This window comes from Copadichromis virginalis, linkage group LG6 (genome assembly GCF_057382275.1).
Source record: "Copadichromis virginalis isolate Kocher_CV1m ecotype Utaka linkage group LG6, C_Virginalis_male_GT1.1, whole genome shotgun sequence".
Taxonomy (NCBI): domain Eukaryota; kingdom Metazoa; phylum Chordata; class Actinopteri; order Cichliformes; family Cichlidae; genus Copadichromis; species Copadichromis virginalis.
Window position 1 is genome coordinate 16,134,101 of NC_140623.1, and position 21,503 is coordinate 16,155,603.

The window sequence follows — 21,503 nt, forward strand, 5'->3', positions numbered from 1 at the left end:
AACTGCCTCATCAGCCTCCAACCGCTTCATTAGTGTTTCAATTACCTGGGTGCTGACAGTTCGTGTCCCATCCGTGGCTTCCACTGTCAGGTTGTAATTTGATTTCTGCTCTGCGTCCAGGGGCCGCGCTACAATCAAGGTTCCGCTGGCCTTGCCCACGTCAAAGCGGCTGTCATAATTACCACCTGTGGAAGAACATGTTTTTTGCACAAACATGGAAAGACTGAAGATTAGAGACATATCACTGCTTAGTTCTGTGCATGTAGCAAGGTTATATAAACACTAGATGGGGGCACAGAGATGGACACATAAACATCAATTTTCTGCTCTGCTGGAGTCGAAGATAATGAACAGATACGCTTACGCTGATGTCATTAGCTATCGATGCAGATTTCCTGTTCTAGCTAAACATTCCCCACATAATAGCCATTTCATGCAATTAACCAAAACGCTGAAAGTATGGGTACAAAAAGGCAAAGTGATGATTGGATAACAACACGACAGACATTTATAAAAAAGACTTCTGAACTGTAATGGTGAACCTTGCTACAAATTGAAGCTCTAATTCACACACAGAATGAGGAGGAGGGTTTCCTAACCCCTGTGAGACTTTTAATCAGGTCACAGGTTTTAGTGGAAAAATGTGGCACAACATGAATCCCATAACACAACACAAGTCAACCACAGCCAACGGGCAGCACCAACAGACAATGCAGGATGATCTCTTAATATAGCACAGCCTATTAGGAGATCTCAGCAGATACCTTCTGCTGTACAGTTGTGGTCACAAGCCATCTGAAGGATGTAAAACATCTCAGTATCCTCTATGCCGTCTTGCAAATATCCAACCAAACAGAACATTCCAGAGAAAAAAGGGAAAGCAGTGAAAGAGCACGGAGAAAGAAGAGAAGAAAAAGAGATGTGTCAGTCAGACATTGATTAGAGGAAAGACAGGCTGGGAGGAAGGGAGAAGAGGCAGGCATTTCCAAACACAGCCTTTTTAAATCTTCTCATGCACACAGTGCCTACAATACAAAAAACAAAAGCAAACAAAGATGAATCATGTTTTAACACTTCAAAACACAGCTGCTAATTAAAACTGTAAGGAAATATACTACATGTCAGCCGCCTCACACAAAAGAAGCTAGGAGGAGTATCAATATTTATCGATTATGGCCGACTGATTCATGATGCAATTCGGTTATTTCAACCAACAGCTTTACAAAAGACAGGGAGCTGTAACTGCACGAGCAATAAAACGGAGAAAAATGGCCTCAAGTTTTCACACTGGCGAGTAAACTGCTTTAAAGAAATACAGGCTCTAACACCTTTTAGGCATATTTAGGCTGATTAAGAAACCACAGCTGCCACGGAGCTTACATAAGATCTCTAATCTTCAGCTGAAACATTTGTATTCACCTTTCTTTTTGCTTGTTTGTTTGAGATTATTTACAGTCCAAATGGGGGGGTTTATGTGCTTGTTTTGCTCATTTCTGCATGCCTACTAACATCATTTTCCATATGTTAAAAAGTGGGCAGACAGAACTTGTGCTGAAAGCCAAAATGTCAGTCACTGCTACGTTGCTAAGACAAAGTAGCAATCAAAGAGGACATCGGGCATTATTCGCTATTATGACTGACCATTTACACCGGAATTCTCTGTCATAATGTACCTGATGTTTGCATCTTTATATGGTGTACATTTAATGGAAAAGTGTCTTTAATATGGAGAAAAATATAGAGAAAGATTTTTAAAAAGTTTATTTATTTGCATTTTGGGTGTGTAAGACAGCTAACATCGCTACGAAAGGATTAATGCCGGCTGCTCAAATGAGTTATCAAATGCAATCTTATATAAGAAACAACTTAAAGCCTTAATGCACTATAAAATATCTCTATTTAAAGTTACTGTTTCTAATCATCCGCTCAGCCACACTACACACATACACTGTGTTAGTACTAAAGTGTTTCTCTATCTATAAAGCAGTAATTGAGCATTTATACAGCATGCATGCACTCAACATGAAATATGAATGTAAAGGAGACCCTACCTGTGATTTCAAACCACACGGGAACATCGGAGGATTCAGTGGCCACGACGCCCACCATGTGTGCCACAGGATCGCTTTCCATGACAGAAAAGGTGAAGGGGGACTCCTCAAAAGCCAGGTAAGCTGCGTCGGCTGGCAGTTGTGGTTTGGGAATCCACTCAATGTGCAGACGACAAGTGGAGGATTTCTGAGGTCGTCCATTGTCGACAGCTTTAATCTAAGAGAGGCAGACAATCGAAGTCTGTGTTACAAACTGTTATGTGATGGTTTTCCTCCAAATTACTTTCTGTGTAGCTCCAGAGGAGTTCATCTCCCTGAAACCCTTCAAAGTTCACTGAGATGTCTGCATCAGGATAAGCAACGCCTTGTGTCTGGACTTCTTTGGTGATTCTGTGTTTTGTACTATAAAGCTACAGTGAGCAACTTTTGGAGACTTGAGTCTGCATATTAGAAAATTAGTATCACTACCAAATGAAATGTTTACAGCTAACAGTGTTCATGAAGATCCTGTTTTGGGTTTTTTTTGTTTACCTTGCAGGCGGAAGATTGACAGGCAGCGTTCATTTTCAAACACATAACACTTTTTTTCAACCAAATCTTAAGATACTCTTCAACAAAACAACTGTCATAATGCTCTGACACTGATAAAACTGTCAACAGCCAAAGTTCGATGTCACATCAGTGGCTGAAAAATTTGGATCTTTACAAACACAGCTGTTGAATCACAGCAAAAAAAAGAAAAGAAAACATAAATCCTAAGAATATCTTCTCACTGTTATTGCTAGTGTATGGAACAAGCTCCCAAAAATTGCATATATAAATTATTTTTTCTTTAAGAAGAGTTAAATCCAGCAGTGTGTGCACCAATTAGCATTCAGTGTCTCTTACAGATACTACACTGCAGCTTTAAACACAAAGACGCAAAACAACAACTAAAGAACCGTGGAGACAAATAAAACTTGAGGGGATGAGGAGAGCACAACAATAAAGCAACAAACAAGCATCTGTTGTAAAAGCGCAGTGCTCGCTGAGAGACTCTGAAGCTGAGGACGGAGAGGTAGCCTGCGATTATAGATACTCACTGTAAGTATGTCGTATTCTCCTGCAGAGGAGAACTTCTTGGACGACACCAGGCCCGTCTTGGGCTCGATGAAGAATTTTCCATGTTCATCTCCATCCTCGATGCTGTATGAGATCTCAGCATTAGGTCCGTCATCACGGTCTGACGCAATCACCCGATACACCGGGTACCTCTTCATGGCTCTCTCATTCTCAGGCCTCTCCCGCTCAGGGAGTTGGATCTTGTAGATTTTCTCCAGGAACAACGGCCTGTTGTCATTCTCGTCGAGGACCTGCACGATGATGCGAACAGTGGTGGATTTTGGAGGAACGCCGTGGTCGGTGATGGTTACCTGAAAGGAAAGAAAAAGTATAATTTGATGAGGTGAACTTTAAATCACCCTCAACAGAGCTTATCTCTTCAAGTCACAACAGCCCAAACTGAAGGCAGTGAATTATATCAGCATCAATAACAGAACAGTAAGTATCCTGGGAATTTGTAAAGATTAAGACACTCTGTTACAAAACAATCATACTGCAGCCCCAAATAATTAACAAAGAAAAAAGAAAGAGGCATGCTTTTTCATTTTATTATCCTTTTCTTCCACTTCCTTTTTAGTGAGTGAACTAAAGGGATACTTTGGTTTCTTTGAGGTGGACTTTTATGAGGTACTTTTAGTCAGTGAATCGTCTAAAGTAGCCTGCAGTTTAGAGAAGCAAACAGCAGTGACCTAAAAAATAGTTTTCAAATTTTCACCACTAGAAAATAAATATTATTATGATCAAATACAATCAAAACAATCAGTTGCTGGTCTGCTCCTGTCTTGAGCCGTTATGTTTGAGTTTTTCTGTGATTTCGGTGCTTTAAAAGGTTATTTTAGACCCAAAGTGGCGTATTGAAATACCTCAGTCATACCACAGCGCATCACAAATACGCATGTTCTGCTGAGTCTGGTGGCTCTGATTACAGCCGCTTTAGTTTCCAGCTGGAAAGGACAGTTGACAGCAAAGTAGTAATGTGAAAAACAAGATAAATGCATACTGATTTGTGGCTAAGTGGCTAAAATATGTTTCTGCTAACCTCGCCTACAGCAGTACAGCCTGAGTGCATGGACTCCTGTCTGTTTCTCCAAACTAGGGTGGGTGTAGCGACAACCATCTGCTGACTACCAATACATACCCCCATACAACCACATTTCAAAGAAACCAAACTATTCTTTTAAAACCAATTCCCCCTGTGATTCGCTGTCAGAAAGTCTATTCTAAAAAGGAAACCAATTATCCAGCAGGAACAAGTTGTTTGGCATTCTTCTATTGCTGGAGATGGGTTAGTCCAACACTCCGGTCGTAAATTACTTCAGAGAAACATTTTTGAAATTATTGTGTGGAGTTACTAGGTTTAGATAAACATGATTTCTTAAAAAAAAAAAAAAAAAAAAATTCATATGTGTCCTTGTAATCATGGTAAGATTGGCTTGTGAGATAAAAATTATTTTTAATTAGCTGCACCTATTCAGTCTGGTAGCACCCGCCGCACCGACTCTGCTGCTGTGTGTCAAGTATGCACACAAAGATTCTGAACTGCTAATAAACATTAAGTCTAAATACTCTCAACTAAAGGCAGGAGGTTTTATTAAACCCCAGAAGCATTCAGTATAAAAGTCAGTGTTAAACAACTACATCATTAACATGGCTCTAATTTAAGTCCCTGCATCAAGTGTTACTGGTGGCACACTAAGGCTTTGTCACTTCTGCCGTGACTTAACACATCAGTATGACTTTGGACGTTAATGCGCACAGTCTGAGGAGCTTAATCGAAAACAAACAGCAACAGGCTGACCTAAACAAGCACAATTTTTAGAAAGTCCCAGAAAATGGGCTTGAGAGCTTTGCATCTGAGCACTGGAGGAGAAGTGACCATTTCTGTCTTCAAGCTGCAAAACGCTGTAGAAGGGCAGAACAAATGTCACAGTCATTTAAAACCATCTGCTAAGTACTTTACTAAGAGCAGTCAGGAGTCCAGGGTCAGAGACATACCATTTGGTACCATAGACTCAATTACTAAAGAAATGTGTTTTTGTTTTCCCCTCACTGTCTGCAGCTGTCCATGCTACTGAAATGAGCAGAACTTATGAAAGTGGATGACAAGATACCAGAGCGTGAATACCAGAGTGTGATGGATAAACATAAACAAGGCGCTTTGTTTATGTTAAGTGCCATTTCAAATAGTCAAATGAAGTGCTACCCTATAGCTATAGCTACCCAGCTATCCATCACAATGTGCATCTCTTTGGGAAATTTACATGAAAAGCCTTTGTCTGATAATTAGGCGAGCAGACAAAAGACTGAGACGTTAGACCGGGGGCAGTCTGTTCACAGCACAAATCCAGCACTGCTGTGAAGCTGCAACTTGAAAAACTGAAGCATTCATAGAAGACAATGTACCGGTACACAATGAGTTAAAGTTCTCTCTTCTCTCTAAATCTCACTCTTTTACTGTGTCTTTTGTCCTGTCTTCCTCCCGTCACCCCCAACCGATCGCAGCAGATATCTGCCCTCCCTGAGACTGGTGCTACTGGAGCTTTCTTCCTGTTAAAAGCAAGTTCTTCCTCCCCACTGTTGCCAAATGCTCGCTCATAAAGGGTTGTTTGATTCTTGGGGTTCTTTATGTATTGTAGTAGGGTCACATCGTTTTGGCGCTACATAAATAAAAATAAAGTAAGTAGAAAACAAGATGTATATTGTCTTCATCTTAGAAGTATTTAAATAAATCCTTTAAATCGCAGAAAGATCAGCATTTCCTTAAATTCTCACTCCCGACCCCATTAACGCCTCTTCTGACAGTTTGTAACTTGGGTGATACAATCTTCTGAGAAAACCTAATTGCCAAAGACACTCAGAGCAGACTTCAGCAGATTACAGCTATAGGGGGCACAAGCTGCTGCAGCACGAATCTGGTGTAACAAGCTCCATCTTGCAGAAAGTCATGAGTAAGCACTGTGCAAGAAAGCACACGAGGGGCAAGCGAGCCGGGCTGCTAAGTTAAAGGTTATTACAACCGGGTCAGCTATTCCTTTTCCAAGTTGTGTTGGTGGATAGAAAAGAACTCTGCTCTAGCTTAGATGGAGCCAAAAAAGGAGAGGAGACATCTGACATTAAACAGTTTTTTACATATCTGCCTATTCTTCCCCCAAGGCTGTGTGTTCTCGGATTTTGTGTGATCTCTGATTTGAGAATAAAGCAGGTACCAGCTATCCACAGCTGGTGAGTGGCTGTCATCTGACCTCCTTTGTGCACTCTTTGCTCAGGCACCACCATCACCAAAACCAAATGGTTCCATTAGTGAGAATGGGAATGAACAAAACCATCTCCTGCTGTGTGCTACATCTGAGAAAACATAACTTAAGAAAATGTCTGGAGCTGATTCTCCCGACGGTTTCTGGAGCTCATATGTGAAAACAGCTTAGTGACTTTTATCATAGACCAAGGCAGTCCATTTTGACAGTTTGTGGCCTGGATTTAATTTCCTGAAGAGAGTAAACGGCAAAAAGTGAAGCGATCATATGTAAACGATTAAGGTTCTAATTGGCTGACCCACACGTACCACGATTATTGTTTTGTATGGAGATGAGCCACTGACGTGTCCTGTATTAGTAAGTTTGCCACCTTGAAGATGGAACCCCAGTGACTGCCACTGCTCAACTAATGTTACACGTTGTTGCTTTAAGATGGATTTAAGCTTTAAATTACCTATTTTAACACCACAATAGCTGGTTATTTATAAATAATGTATTTTGAAAATATATGATGTGAATTTTGTTTTTGTTCTTTCATTGACATTTAATACATTTACAGATTAATCAGGACAAGTTTTTTTGCATCAGTTGTTTGTGGCATGTTTGACAACTTTGTTAAACATGCCACAAACAACTGATGAAAGCAGTCCATTCACCTCTGCTTTTACATTATAATGTGCTCTCTACAGTCCCAGGCCTAAATCCTCGGCATGTCCTGGCATGTCCCACTTTTGCTATTTACCCACCCCCTCCTTCCTAGGATGAAGGCCTGTGATCCTGCCGCTAGAGCCCACACTCAGATCTATCAAGAGCAGCTTTGCCTTTTCTCAAATTCCCCCACTGCCTTTCTGCTTTTAGTTCTCTCTCTCTCTCTGTCTCTCTTTCACACACAGGCACACGACAACAACCAACCCCCATCCATCTCATCATAAAAGCTGAAGGCCCCCTGTGCTCCCTCCAACTCTTCTTGGCATTTGGAGCAAACAATGCTGACACAGCCCCCACCCTAATTGCTCCACATGTTCCACATGGTCCCACATGTTTGGTTTCTTCTCCTACAACAGGCTAGCACAAAAAAACTTCACTAGTTAGGACTTCAATTTGATTTGCTCTGCTTGCGCCCGGATGCCAAATTGTAGGGTTTAAGGGTTTGTGCTGCTGCACCAATAAAGAGCTTCCTGCTGAATTCATAATAACCTGCAACCAACATGCACAAACTTCTTAAGTTGCTATAGTTACACGGCTCTGGGTTTGTTTGTTTTTTGCACCAGACAGGTTCTCGAACTTCCTAATTCCAAAACCCAAATGTTGGAAGCAGCAATTTAGCTTTTACCGGAAAACAATGGCTGCAGGAGTTGTGTGTTTTCGACCTTGATAACATATAGTCCACCCACATTCAACAAATATAGTGCAAAGCATTTTTTTTCTCTTACATTCAGTTCACTCGCCAGCTCCCTAAAGGAATACAGTCCTCCCTTATTCCCCCACTTTTATCCCTATCATTTACTCTCAGTCATGTAATGCAATTAGTGCAGTGTAGTGTACAATCGGAGTATGAAATACGACACTGCTTAGGCACCAGATACACCAGCACATTAAATGTCACCCAGAGCTCACTGAATTGTGTAACTTCTAACAATAATTAAAAGGCGTCAGATCTGCTCCCTGCCACCACCGGAAACACAATTAAAAGAGCTATTATCAGCCTCGGCTCTGTGGTGAGAGAGCGCGAGGGAGGGAGCGCATGGAGCCGCGCTCAATTAAAACCCGCAAGTTTAGACGTCGGCCTGTTGGTCTGACAGCAGCTTCCTGTTCCAGCTCGCTCCATCCACGAGATGGAACAGTGGGAAGGAACAAAGCAACAGTCACCAGGATCTCCCACACGCCTCCTACCTCTCCCTCCTACCCCGTCCGGAAATCACTACAAGGAGAAATTATTCTGAAAGAGCTCTCTTGCATATCCAAAAAGATCGTTTTTGTTGGCAACATGTGGCAGGCAGCCAAAGTTGACTGCAAATGCCAAACCACAGAGAAGGGAAAATGCCCAGCTCTCTAGTGTGATTTTTTTTTCTTTAAACTGGAGCACGTTGACCTTAAAGGTTTCTAATTATCATGCTGCTCATTCATTTTCACATGAATTAAAGACGGTTTCTTTAGAATTGAAAATGAGCTGAAATGCAGTGCTCACCTCGAGGATGTGCTCGTCCTGCTGCTCTCTGTCGAGTTTCCTGGAAGTTGTTGTAACCAAACCTGGAAAAGACAATCGGCAAAAACAGCATTAATTATACATAAAAATACATAAACGACATAACGATAAAATTAAGGGAAAACAAGCATTGCTCAGATTTTGCCACTTTTTTTTTTTAAATACAAAATTAAAGATTATGCCATAGATAAGATAAGACCACAACTGTGACATTTAAAAAGCAGCATGGCAGTGTGCACACAAATAATCGAACACCTGCAATTATTTGGTTGGCGCTCAACACTGGAACTTAATGATGACAGCAGAAGTAAAGTAAGTAAAGTTAACCAGTTGATCTGGCGGACTTTTCATTGTGATCTGAGTGTAACTTCATATTGTTTGGAGTTATGATAACATATTGAGTTTAATTCATTTGTCAGAAAAAGACAAAAAAAACCCTTCAAATTCTGTCTGGATAATATCATTATCACTACTGTTATTGCAAGTGTTTAGTTATATATATATATATATATATATATATATATATATATATATATATATATATATATATATATATATATATATATATATATTCTTAACCAATAACCATGAACAGAGCCGTGTCCAAAATGTGCCGCATGCTAATCAGCCAGATTGGTCTCAATGTCTGCTTTTTAAATTATAAACACGCCAAAGTTCTCAGCAAAGCAAATGTTTGACTGACCAAAGAAAAAAACAATCCTGCCACTCATTGTTGGGTGACATACTCTGAACCCTGGTGATATGTCATCAGTCACCCGTGAGTAAAGACTGCGTCTGGATAAGTGCTTTCCCTGTGGTCTTCCTTGTTCCTGGCCTATCCTGTTGCCAGACAGCCCAGTATACTGTCTTGTGTATGGGAAATATCACATTGACCTGAAAATAGTACCCCAACAGCAGCACAGGCTTGACACCCTACTTTTAGTTTTTCCACAAGCTGAATAATAGACAGCCAGTAAGACATCACCCGCAGGTCTGAGCACTTTTATACAAGAGGCAAAAGTGAGATCCTACTGCTATTTAAAGCCTTTCAACAGTTTTGTCGAGCACTATCACTCAGTTTAAGTAGGACGATTGATGATGTGTGACATCAATCACACGAGGGAAACCTTGTTACGCCGAGCTTTGACAAAAGTAAAAATAAAACAAGCTGGAATCTTGAGTTCCTGACGAATCCAATTTTCAATCAAGTTCACAAACAAGAGAAGCAAAGAGAAGAGGAAGAAGGGGGGAAGGGTATTGCTACATTATAGGCAGCATTCTGTTCTCACTCCCAATGTAATTGCAACTTTGTAAGGACACTGAGTATAGAGTAGACATGCCAACTTCGACCGCACCATAGCTGCCTGCTTGCCACACTGCGCCTGATTAGCATAAAGCAAAGGATTTCCGAAACCCAAACCCATCAATGGCACATATGCCTGCAACAAGAATAGCAGGCCACAACTTACAGCTCCTGAAATAGCCCTCCCTAGCTCTGCGATTCGTGGATATAAGTGAGTGCTGCTCCTGCTCCCTCTTTTTATCCTCTTCTTCTTAGGCTTTATTTAATCTTCACAGTGAGCTGTAGAGATATACGTCTACTGATATCTGGTCAGGGAGTGGATACATATTAATGGGCAACCAATTTAGATTTTACTTTAAAGCAAAATCTTGAACATGCACATATGAATGAGGGCTCTAAATTAACACCTCTTTTAACCCCCCCCCCCCTGCTCACCAGTGTAAGATATGACATCACTAGCACTGACAAAACAAATTAAGTTTGGTAAATTTATATGAGCTGCTGGGATTACTCTTGCATGACTTCTGCAAAAGAGCACAGAATCAGCATGGGTTAGATGGGTTTGCATGCTGTAAGATTATTATCATCAAAGCAGGCCACGCTGACTAATTATTCATGTGCTTCGGCGAGGCCGAAGATGATGGATGGTAATGTTTTTAAGCTCCCCTGCGTGCTTGAGTTAGGTAACTATTCTCTCTAAGTATGTATTGTACCGCTGAATACAGATGGCATCATTAACCACATTACGTCTGGATGTGTAAGTTATAATTTCTCTGCAAATCAGCTGCCTGATCGAACCAGAGCAAGGTATCAAAAAAATCCAGCCTGTGATGTAAACGTATGTGTCGGTGCCGCAACAAACAAAGCAAAACCAAATACAATGAAAAGAACAAGGACCTGGCCTTCATCCCAATCCCACTCCGAGTTTCAGTCCTGCTTTGTAGAGACCGTCCAGAGCTACCGTCTCACAAACATTGACTCAGCAGCAGCGGGCACACAAGATGATAACTTAATGACACAAATTTAGCACCGTTGCTGGTTTCCTTTTTTGTACGAGCGCATTTTCAAAAATGGTGCATATTTTTGTTCTATTATAATCCCTTCCTTTTTTTTCCGGCAGCACTGCCAAATCTGCTTTGAAAAAATAAGAGGGGATGGAAGTTTTGTTTAAAAAATGAGCTAAAATGGTTCACGTGGTAAAGACTCTGTCGACCTCAACATAAAACAAAGAACTTATATGATCTGTAATGTCAATCTTTTCTGAACTAAGCTGGAACTGCAGGGTGACACATTCAGTAGCAGGTTGCATTGAAAAAGCCTTTTCACACAGTAAACAAATCCCCTTAATCATTTAGTATGACCTCGTGCCCTTTTACAAAGATTTTCTGGTGCGTAGGATTTTACCTAATGATTATTTTTATTAACATTCAATCTTTTTTCAGTTAATTGATTAAATGCTCGTGTTTTTCAGACCTCAGTGTGAGCCACAAATTCAAAGTCATTCAATTTAGTGTCAACAAAAGGCAAATCAGAAAACTGTCACATTGAAAAGATGCTTTTACATTTTTTTTCTTCAGTAAAATGACTTTAAAGAAACTATTTGCTCTCAAAGCAGATGCTTTACTTTTAATGCTAATGGAGTAATCAGTGAATTCAGCTCTCCAATACAAAGGCGGTTTCAGGGCAATGCATCTTAATGAAAGTGTTTAAACTACAAGCTCATCTCGAGTTTCCTGAGCTGTTAATACTTGGTCTTAAATGTAACAGATTTCTGTGTGTGAGGGTGTTTGGTTTTCCTGATCAATCACAGTGGACTAGCTATATCTAACTTTAAGTCGATAATGTGTAGCCATGCAGAGGAGCTGGCGAAGCAGGGTTTAAGAGCAAAGCAAAGCACAAAAACCAAACTACAGTGCCGTTGGTGCTGCATACAGTCAGCATTGTTTCTTTTACTTTGTCTTCTTCTATTGTATTACTCCTCCTTAGTTCTAGCACACAGCTTGAAAACAGCTCAACAACAATGCTAGCCCCGCCCGGGAAGCTAAATGGCTAATTGTTCATCCTTCCACGGTTCACTGGACCAGTTTAGAAACCACTTTCCCGTGTCACAATACCAGACAAATCTGGTAAATCAATGAAGTGGACAGACTTGAAGCTTTGGGTTAAGCCAAAAACTTCAGGTCTTTCTCAAATGTTTAAGGTCTAAGTATTTTAGAATTTTGATGGAGCGTGAAACCAGCGCTCTTTCTGAGGTCTGAGAGTGGAATCAAACATTAAATGTGAAAAATATGTAGCATCTGGTGCGGACGAGAAAAGCTGTTTGATGCAAGTTGTGTTGTGGTTTAAAAAGCTTTTGTTTGCTTCTGTTCCATTTATGTCTGACATGCTGCCAGCGTGCCGGCAGATCTCTGACCGAGGGACTTGCCGCCCACTCTAATACTCTGCTGCTGATATCACTTGCAGAAAATAATTCTTTGAATGTTCAGTAAATCTCAACCTGTTTGCCAGGAGTGGTCCCTGTATGCAGGCCTTACCTCCACAAACCTCCACTCTGTCACTACTTAAATGTTAAAGAACTGTAAAATGGTTAGTTAGTAAGCCAGAGCTGACCAACGACGTCTGCACGTTCAACCCGCAGCCTTTGTCACAACACACACACACTCTCATACACACTTACACACAGAAAAGCCATCCTCAGGCGTGGGCTGAGCTGGGCCGACAGTAATTATAGCCATGCTGTTTTGAGAGGGGTAGAAAAACAACAGAAAGGCAGCAGTGGCACTCTCAACCATGGCCTTGAGCTCTACAACCACTGCTCCAAAATGGTGGCCTGAAGGGAGTAAAGGAGTCCAGGGCATTGTTAGGGTGGTTAATTGCTGTTGAGATTAGCAGTCTTGAGAGTGACACACATATTTATGTGACATCCATTTAGCCGTGACTCCAGACAATCAGGAATGTGCTGGGTGTCTGCAGTGGCTGGAGACATTTAGTATCGCTGATGAACTGACGCTGAGCTCTGGCCGAAAGAGAAAAAAAAGAGCTAGCCAAGGATAAAAAAGGGTAAGAGCGTAATATGACACCGCCATGTCACAAATGCCTAGAAGTTCTATTAATAAACTTTTTGTTGTTATGATTTTGGTCTCCTTTTGTTTGTCGATGTCTGACTGACAGTGCCAATGAGGCATGCACGCCCCTGCTGCCATTACTAATTTCGTTTGTGCACATAAGGCATGTAGCACATTATTGTTTCCCTTACCATCACAGTGGCTGCCTCCCTAACGAGACCCTCATCTTTCCAACAAAGCAAAGGGGAAAAAACTAATTTTAAAAACAAAACATTGTGTGCTTTTTGCCTAATTTATGCTCACTTATTTCATTTTAGCTCACTGTTGGTGTGTGTACCGTGTTTTTCTTTCATTTAGGGTTGCACTAGTTTCTCTTGCGTGACAGAAATACACTCCAGAAGTTGTTGTTAAGAAGATTGATCTGGTACACTGATACTAAAAACCAAAACCAGACTGTGAGTTTATAAAGGAAGGTTACATCAAAACAGGAACTCCTTGTTCACTTTTAATAGAAAAGTCTGGAAAATGCTGCCGAATAAGATATCTTGAAAATTCTCTTCTCGAGGCATGCTCCTTAAAAGCAGCTATAGTTCAACAAATCTCCTCACCAGATAGAATTTAACAAATACAACCAAGAGAAGCCACGTAAGCTAATGAAAGCACACTGACACAAACATAAGAGCTTTGTTTAATTTAGTCAAATTGATTAAGAGGGTGTGGATTGCGATTTCTCAGCACCTTTTAGCAGCAGGGCGTAGTTCTAATCTGAAAACATATTGTGTAAAATTTGGCGGTTAAGGTTTCCAAATTTTTGTCAAGGATGCAACAGAGAAACTAAGACAGGTCAATTGTGAAATGTATAGACATAATCAATGTTCAGGCTAATAAGAATTAGATCTGCAAGGCAGAACACATACAGGTAACCGCTCGGGCCGGTAGCCACCAATCACAATGACTTAACCTGTAAAGCAAACTGGCTGAGGTAAACCTCACCGGCAAATATTTTTTCCCTGCCTTTGGAGGAATGCTTTTAAGTAAAGGAAGCATCTGAGGTTGCTGTCATGAAAAGATTCTTAAGACTGTTTTCGGCATAGAAAACACAGGTCACAGGAGGAAAGAGGACGGCAGCAGGATAAAGGTGATGCTAGCAGTACAGGACTTAACAGCTCGACCATTTTATTCACATTTACGACCAAACAACAGACACACGCACACTGTGTTCAGCAGAACATGTTCGAATATAAAGTATAGCCAGATTCAGCCTGACCAGGTTCAGTTTTTCTGAACAAAAACACTGATAACACACCAACAGTGAAGATGATGCTGGTACAGTTTAACATCACAGCTGAGATAGTGAATGCATGTAGGGAGAAAGTAAAGCAGTCCTATATCACATCACCTTATGACAGGACAGGAGCTTCCCGAGGTAACACATGTCTAAGCTTTTTACAAGTTTACTTCCACATCTATACAGTTAACTTAAGAAATATGTGATATAAATGAAGCAAACTCAACAAACCAAAACAATGCACATTAAGCTGACTGTGCGACTGTAATGTCAGGAATAGCATTTTATCTACTCAGCTGCCTTCTGCAAACCCAAATCACTCAAAGATTAAATCAAAGATATCACCTGATCTGTGTTAATGACACGGGTGGTTGTCATAGTTAGTGTGCTTCATTTTACAGCGACATGTTTTTTTTTCCCTTGCATTTAGGTCATGGGGTTGCTCATCTGGCATTCATTAGTTTGTTTATTCACTTTGCACCAAGTCAATCGCAGTTCTCTTCGGGTGTTTTCATCCATCCATTTCTGCTCTACTTTCACAAAAATTTCCATACAAAGTCAATTTTCTTCCAATTTCATTTTCAAATCTGTTTTCTCTGAAAATCCAAGGTTATGGCATTTGATACTATTTGCCAAAAAAAAAGACAATGACTTTCACAGTGAGAACAGAGATATACCACAAAGGTTCCAGTTTGGATTTATTTTAAATATCTAAATCTTAGCTCACCAAAACACTTTAGGTGGAAAATCTCCTTTTTCACGATTTGTTTCTCATATTGTCCTTTGAAAGCAGTGACAATTGTTTGACCTCGAATCGCAGGAAATAATCAGGAAGTTGTTGGAAGTAACCATTTCCTATCTCACTTCCCCTGATAGTGGTTGGGCCTTTGGTAAACCACAGAATAGAATAGAATAGAAAAAAATGGAATAGAATAGAATAGAATAGAATAGAAAAGAATAGAATAGCCTTTATTATCATTGTACAGAGTACAACGAAATTGGAGTGCCACTCCCTTGGTGCAAGATAAATAATAAATATAAATGTAAAATATAAAAAGTACAATAGATAACATCATGTGTGTTTTCTCTTCTCATCCCAGGCGTTATTGAAAGTTGACATGAGTGGCACAAAAAGTGAGTGATACACAGCAGCAAATCTCAGCGACTGTTTCCCTGACCTTTTAGTTCATCCCCTGGGTCCATGGCATCCAAGCTTGCCAAAGCATCACCTATAGTATATCTTTCAGTTGTTAGCAATGAGCTTCTAGCTTCAGAAGAAGAAAAGGGCTGGAACTGTTCAATACAATTTCAATAATGAGAATTCACCTGGGCGTATCGCTCTTCATTGGGGTTTAACAACTGGGATGAAGGGTAAAAACAGTCATGCATAGGTAGCCATATTATATTAGCTGTCAGTCAGCTGTTGCTTCCACCGTCTGGTGGCAAATTTTGTTAAGCCTCAATTCTACTTTCTGCATCCACGAGTCCACTCAGGTCCAAGTGATGTGAATTTCATCATCAGACGGTGGAGTGCAGGGGTTCATGTGTACATCCATGTGCCTGCCTGTTTTTTTGTGACTGTGCAGACTTGTCCATGGAGAATTTACATTACAATGCACCAACTATGCATGTGCCCCAGGCAGCAGACTTCAAGCGGACTTCAAAGAATTACAACAGAAATCGCTATTTGGCCAGCGGGTCTCCAGCTGTCCGTATCCGCAACGGAGTATAATCAAGGCATAAGATGCCATTATCATAGATTGAAGTTTAAGCGTGATGACCATAAATCTCATATATATTAATTCTTTGACTTCAAATGATTATGAAAACAAAATCATAAGGTTAAAACTTTTTCCCTTCATTTTCACTACAAAGCTCTCTGTTTTTCATGTGTCATAAATCTCGTTCATTTCTTTACACCAGTGTACTTTCTTTAAAGGTTTCAACTTGTTTAGTGCAGCTGATAACTCAAAGGCAGTCTTTGGTCAACAAGAGCAGTAAAACTCACAAAGCTTCTGTCGGTCACCCCGTGGAAGGATTTTTAAGGGCTGCCTGCAAGCTGCCTTTTTCTCCAGCGCGCTCTTTCATGCGGTCAGCTTTTTGCAGCGCGTGATCTCTGGCTGCTGGCTTCAGCTCTCTGTCACACTCCCTGTGCCTACCAAGCAGGCCTCCCAAAGGCATGTGAGAGTCCTGCTCCCCGGGACTCTCTTCTCACCCGTCTGCACTCACACACTTAGTTTGAGGTTAAAACTCCTATGTCCCACACACCCCTCACCTCTTAATCGCATTTATTTTTCGGCTCCCAGTCAGAAAATCTTTGTGTTAACTAATCGAAATTACAACATTAACCAGAAATATCAAGATAGCAGCCTTTCTATCTGTTAGCACACACCGATAATAATCTACTCTAAAATGTCGATGACAACACTAGGGCAATTAAGGACGTGTTAGAAAGTACCAAGGCTACACAAAGAAAGGCTGCATGGGTACAACAGGAAGTGGAGTAATGAGCATTCAGCAAGATAAGATGGCTATCATAGCAATCTTTACTCCGGCACTCTTTCCTCTGCTTAGACATGTAAATCTTCCTGTGTGTGTGTTTATGAGCATGCAGTGTGTGTTCTGACTACAAGTTCTGCTTGGCTGCCCTTTTCTAACAAATGCATGTTCTGGCATAAGACCCTCGTTCAAAGTCCACTAAGTCAGAGCACAGCAGCAGCATTTCAGAGAAGAGAGAGAGTGATTCACCAGGTAATGAACGCTGCTTACTCTCCCACAGAATAGGTGGGCAACTCGTGTCAACAACCTCTGATGAACTAGCTCACAGTACTGACAAATCCTTTGAGCAGAGAAAATAAAAGTAGACAGCAAGTGGGCTGGCTGTCTCAAGTGCAGTATACGTAGACAAACTATCACGATGCTAGATGTACAACCACGTAATAAACAGCTTGACTGTGTAATACAACCAAGTGGAATTCTACACAAACAACATGTGTGCGCACACGTATGTGTCTCACGTTCTGCTGCGATCTGCGCACTCCAAGCCCACAGTCTTCATCCTGGAAATTCAATTCTTCTTAGCTGCCAAATAAAGCCTGGAGAGCCTGGAACAACTGTGGTCATGTCCGTGGGAGGGATGAGATCTGTGCCACCACACAACTGAGCGCTGGTTCGTCTTTTCAATATTTTAGACCCGCACAGCATTATTTAAATTCACTGATCTCATACTGATTTAGACATAGACAGAAGACATAATTCACAACCAGCTGACTGACACAATTTTCTCCCCATGCAGATCTGCCTCGTTTCTGCTTTCTCTCTTTTTCAATCCTTTCAAAAGTGAGCCTGTGTCAGGCGGTTAAGTTCTTAGCTTTCAGATGTTGGGACTGCAATACTGTCTGCTATAGAGAAGAGCTGGCCTTGCACTTTAATGACAAACTAAAGTCAGGGATTGTCCAAAACAGCAGGACTTGTTTACTTGGCAGAAATAAAGTAGACCTAAGCCTTTCATCCTGAGCTTTGCTGAGCCAGTGTGGGTCTGTGTGAAAAAAGGACAACCAACGCCATACAAGGCGTCAAGTGAGGCCATCATATTTGCTTGAATCCGACAGGGCTGCTTGGAAGCAGCGTAAGGCCTAGCCCATGATAGAAGGCTAGATAGTTAGCTTGGAACACATGCCTATGAAGTTTGGAAACCCACACAAAAAACACAAGCCTTAACGTCTTTTCCTTTCTCCCTCCCCTTTGTAGAGCTTTGTAGATGTGCCAAGACAGGGCCTATGCTTCCAATGCAAGTTTAGAACATGTAATTACAGAGACGTGCATGCATAAATTTAAACATTTTCAAAAACCTGTAATATGCGGTTAGAATGTCATACTGAGTTGATAATATAGAGCGATATCAGGCTATTTTGGATCTTTGTTTAATACCACAGGCATAAATAAATAAAACAGCTCCAGGTTTTCTACAAAGAATGCCCGGTTATTCTAGTCTTTCACTTAAAATTGCACTCTATATGAGTCAAGTCATTTTCACACATGCACTACAGCTCTGAGCTTTTCTGACATTACTTGGAGCAGTTGCAAGTGAGAATGCAAATGTCCAAATCAGTTAAACCGGACAAAGAAAGGACCTCACATCACAAGCTCCCTAGTGCAATGTCTGGATAATGTATAAATGTATAAATAGTGCAGGTAATTCTCGGGAGAATTCATGGCAACTGAGTGTGCATCACGTGTCCTGCCTCTTGCAGACTCTGACCGGGTGCCACCTCAGCCTAAACCACGGAGGATTTCTAGTAGCAAGAGCACGCCTGATGCAGACAGCCTCCTGTTTCTACATGTGAGAACAAGCAACTCTGAACAATGTCACAAAAATCCGATTCATGTGGGAAAACGGCTTTCCTCTCTAGTACTCAGCTATACTGGGCTCCCTGTTTTCTCATGTTCTCACTGCCCACCTACCGCGCCACTTCCACTGAGTGCTGCCATCTTCAAATACAGAGAGGACGAAGTAAATCAGAGACACAGAGCAGTGATTCAAGGTTTTCCGTGTCCAAACCACTCTGTGTTGAACCTGACGCACAGAGCTCTGGTGTCCCACTGATAAAAGTTTTAACATGCTTTGATATGCATGAACGGGTCTCATCCTTTTGCTTCAGTGTAACCATTTTTTTCTTCTTCAGGAGCTCTTCTGACAGTCACAAGAACGAACCACAAAATGATACTGCAAATTATACTGTAAAAAACGTTGTGTCCACAGTAGGGCTGCCACGATTTGTCGACTAGTCACGATTACGTCGACTAGGGCTGAACGATTATGGAAAATAATCTAATTGCGATTTTTTGCCCCAATATTGCGATTGCGATGCGATATGCGATTATTTTTTAAGGTCTTTGTCTTCTGTATTATTAAACAAAGACAAGCAATACATCATATAGTATGGCCAATACTATATTACATTAATTTTAAACTGTTCTTTCCTGGAAGACAGACCTCTGTTATGATGACATGAGGTGATGCATGAATTGATGACTGACATTTTTATTTAACTTCTTCAATCACAACAGTATATTTGAACATACACAATAGTTTATTTTTAGCTTACAAACATCTGAGCATAAAGTGCTGACAAGGAACCCTGGTGTAAACATTAAAATGAAAGTCAGTACAATGTGCAGATTGCAGAAATATACATAAAAAAAAATCAGTGGCTTTACCACACTCAGTTTTTCGACATCTGTGAACTACTAGACAGTCATTCAATTAAAAAATAATATTAAATAAATAAAACTAATAAATAAAAAATACACACATCTTACTGATCTCTGCAGTCAGTAACATTACACATAAAGTGCAAACATAATAGCAATTGTATAAACACACACACAAACACGCCTTTAAAGTTTAAAGGCGTGAAATTGGACGGTCTAGCCTTCTGATTAGCTAATCAGAAGGCTAGTTCTGATTAGCGTCACCGCTGTCTCGGTGGAGTTTAATAAACTCGGCCGTCTGCTTCTTGCTATCTAAAATATAACCAGACACTGGTGTAAATTCTCGACTGTCTCATACTTCTGTTTAATAAGTTTTCTGTTTGACGTTTAGTCAGCTGTGTGAAAACCAAGGAGGAACCCACCCGGGGGATTAATAAAGTTTTATTTTATCTAATCTAATAACTTTAATCTCAGCCAAACCGATTTACTCACGAACAAACAAAACACTGAAAAAAGCCCAACAATAACATTTTTAGGTTGTCTAAGTGACTTATATATTACGTTTAACCCGAGCAGCGAAACTCCGCGGTGATCTGAAAATGATGTGCAGGGAGTTGTGCCGTTCTCGGCCGCATCAGTAATCCTCGAGCTCCCGGCTAGCTGTCGAGCTGGTGGGTAGCAGACGCTTCTGAAAACGTCGAAGCACTTTTGCAAATATGGGATATCTTGATAAACCGAGCAGATATTTGATGTTTACACAACTACTTTCTCGCCTGAAAATATGTTAAAAGTTTATTTTGTGACCCAGAAAGATTAGTATGAGTAATTTTAAAACTTAGTAGCGGCCGCCATTGCTGGAAACTGGAGTTTGGCTGGGCCGCGCTATGAATTCTGGGATATGGTAGTAATTTGGACAGCCTTATAATCGCAGTATAATCGCAGCCTTTGCGGTTAGAAAATTGCACTTGATCATGTCGCGATATTATCGCAAATGCGATATATCGTTCAGCCCTAACGTCGACTATCAAAATCGTCGACGACTGATTTAATAGTCGACGCGTCGTTTGAAGCTTTGTAAGATCACAAAAGACGCAGGAATAAGTGGCAGGATTTAAGAGTGTAATAACGGACTGAAACAGAAGATGGCAGCATTGCATGTACAAGGATGTCAGCTACCGCTAAACCCCGAAGAAGAAGAAGAAGAAGAAGGAGCAGCTGTGTCCCAGAATTCATAGCGCGGCCCAGCGCACTTTCCAACAATGGCGGCAGCTAGTTAGTTTTAATATTACTCTTATTATTCTTTCTGGGTCACAAATTAAACGTTTAACATATTTTCAGGCGAGAATGTAGCTGTGTAAACCTCAAATATCTGCTCAGTTTATCAGGACACCACATATTTTCAAAAGCGCTCCGACGTTTTCGGAGACATCTGTTACCCACTAGCTCGTTAGCGAGCCGGGGGCTAGGCTCACTAGCGCCGTGAGAACACCGGACTCCCCGCAAATCGTTTTCAAACCCACCGCCGTCTTTCGCTACTCAGGTTAAATATATATGAGTCACTTAGAGAACTTAAAATGTTATTGTTTGGCTTTTTTTTTTTGTATTTTATTTGTTCCTGAGTAAATCAGTTTGTCTGAGATTAAAGTTATAGTTTTTACACAGCTGAATAAACGTCAAGCAGACAGCTGATTATCAGAAGTGTGAGATGCTCCAGAATATACTCCGGTGTCCTGTTATATTTTAGATAGCAAGGAGTTTATTAAACTTTACCGAAACAATCTGCAAATTTCATTAAAATTTAATAAACTATCATCTTGTCTTTATTTTTAGTTAGCACAGACCTTAAAAGCTTAAAGCTGTAAGCTAATGATAGTTATATAAGAGCAGATGCTGCTGGTGCAATAAGCTGTAGTTTTACGTCCAATGGATGATGATCTGATTAGTCGACTAATCGCAAAAATAATCGGTGACTAGTCGACTATCAAAATAATCGTTTGTGGCAGCCCTAGTCCACAGTGGAT

At 40.7% G+C, this 21,503-nt stretch overlaps 1 protein-coding gene across 8 annotated transcripts in view; it reads right to left on the reverse strand.

Annotated features, from left to right (window-relative positions):
* fat1a (FAT atypical cadherin 1a) overlaps window positions 1-21,503 on the reverse strand; it is an 80,698-nt gene that overhangs the window by 37,843 nt on the left and 21,352 nt on the right. For 6 of the 8 annotated variants that reach the window (XR_014920846.1, XM_085458930.1, XM_085458931.1 and 3 more), the window contains exons 4-8: window positions 8,595-8,656; window positions 3,134-3,463; window positions 2,052-2,268; window positions 765-833; window positions 46-185 (exon numbers count right to left, since the gene is read on the reverse strand). Coding sequence is in view for 7 of the 8 variants with exons in the window: in XM_085458930.1 (XP_085315056.1) it covers window positions 46-185; window positions 765-833; window positions 2,052-2,268; window positions 3,134-3,463; window positions 8,595-8,656 (818 nt within the window). In the remaining variant the exon portion in view is untranslated. The remainder of the gene's footprint in view (window positions 1-45; window positions 186-764; window positions 834-2,051; window positions 2,269-3,133; window positions 3,464-8,594; window positions 8,657-21,503) is intronic. The other 2 variants (XM_085458934.1, XM_085458933.1) reach the window with 1 other exon arrangement.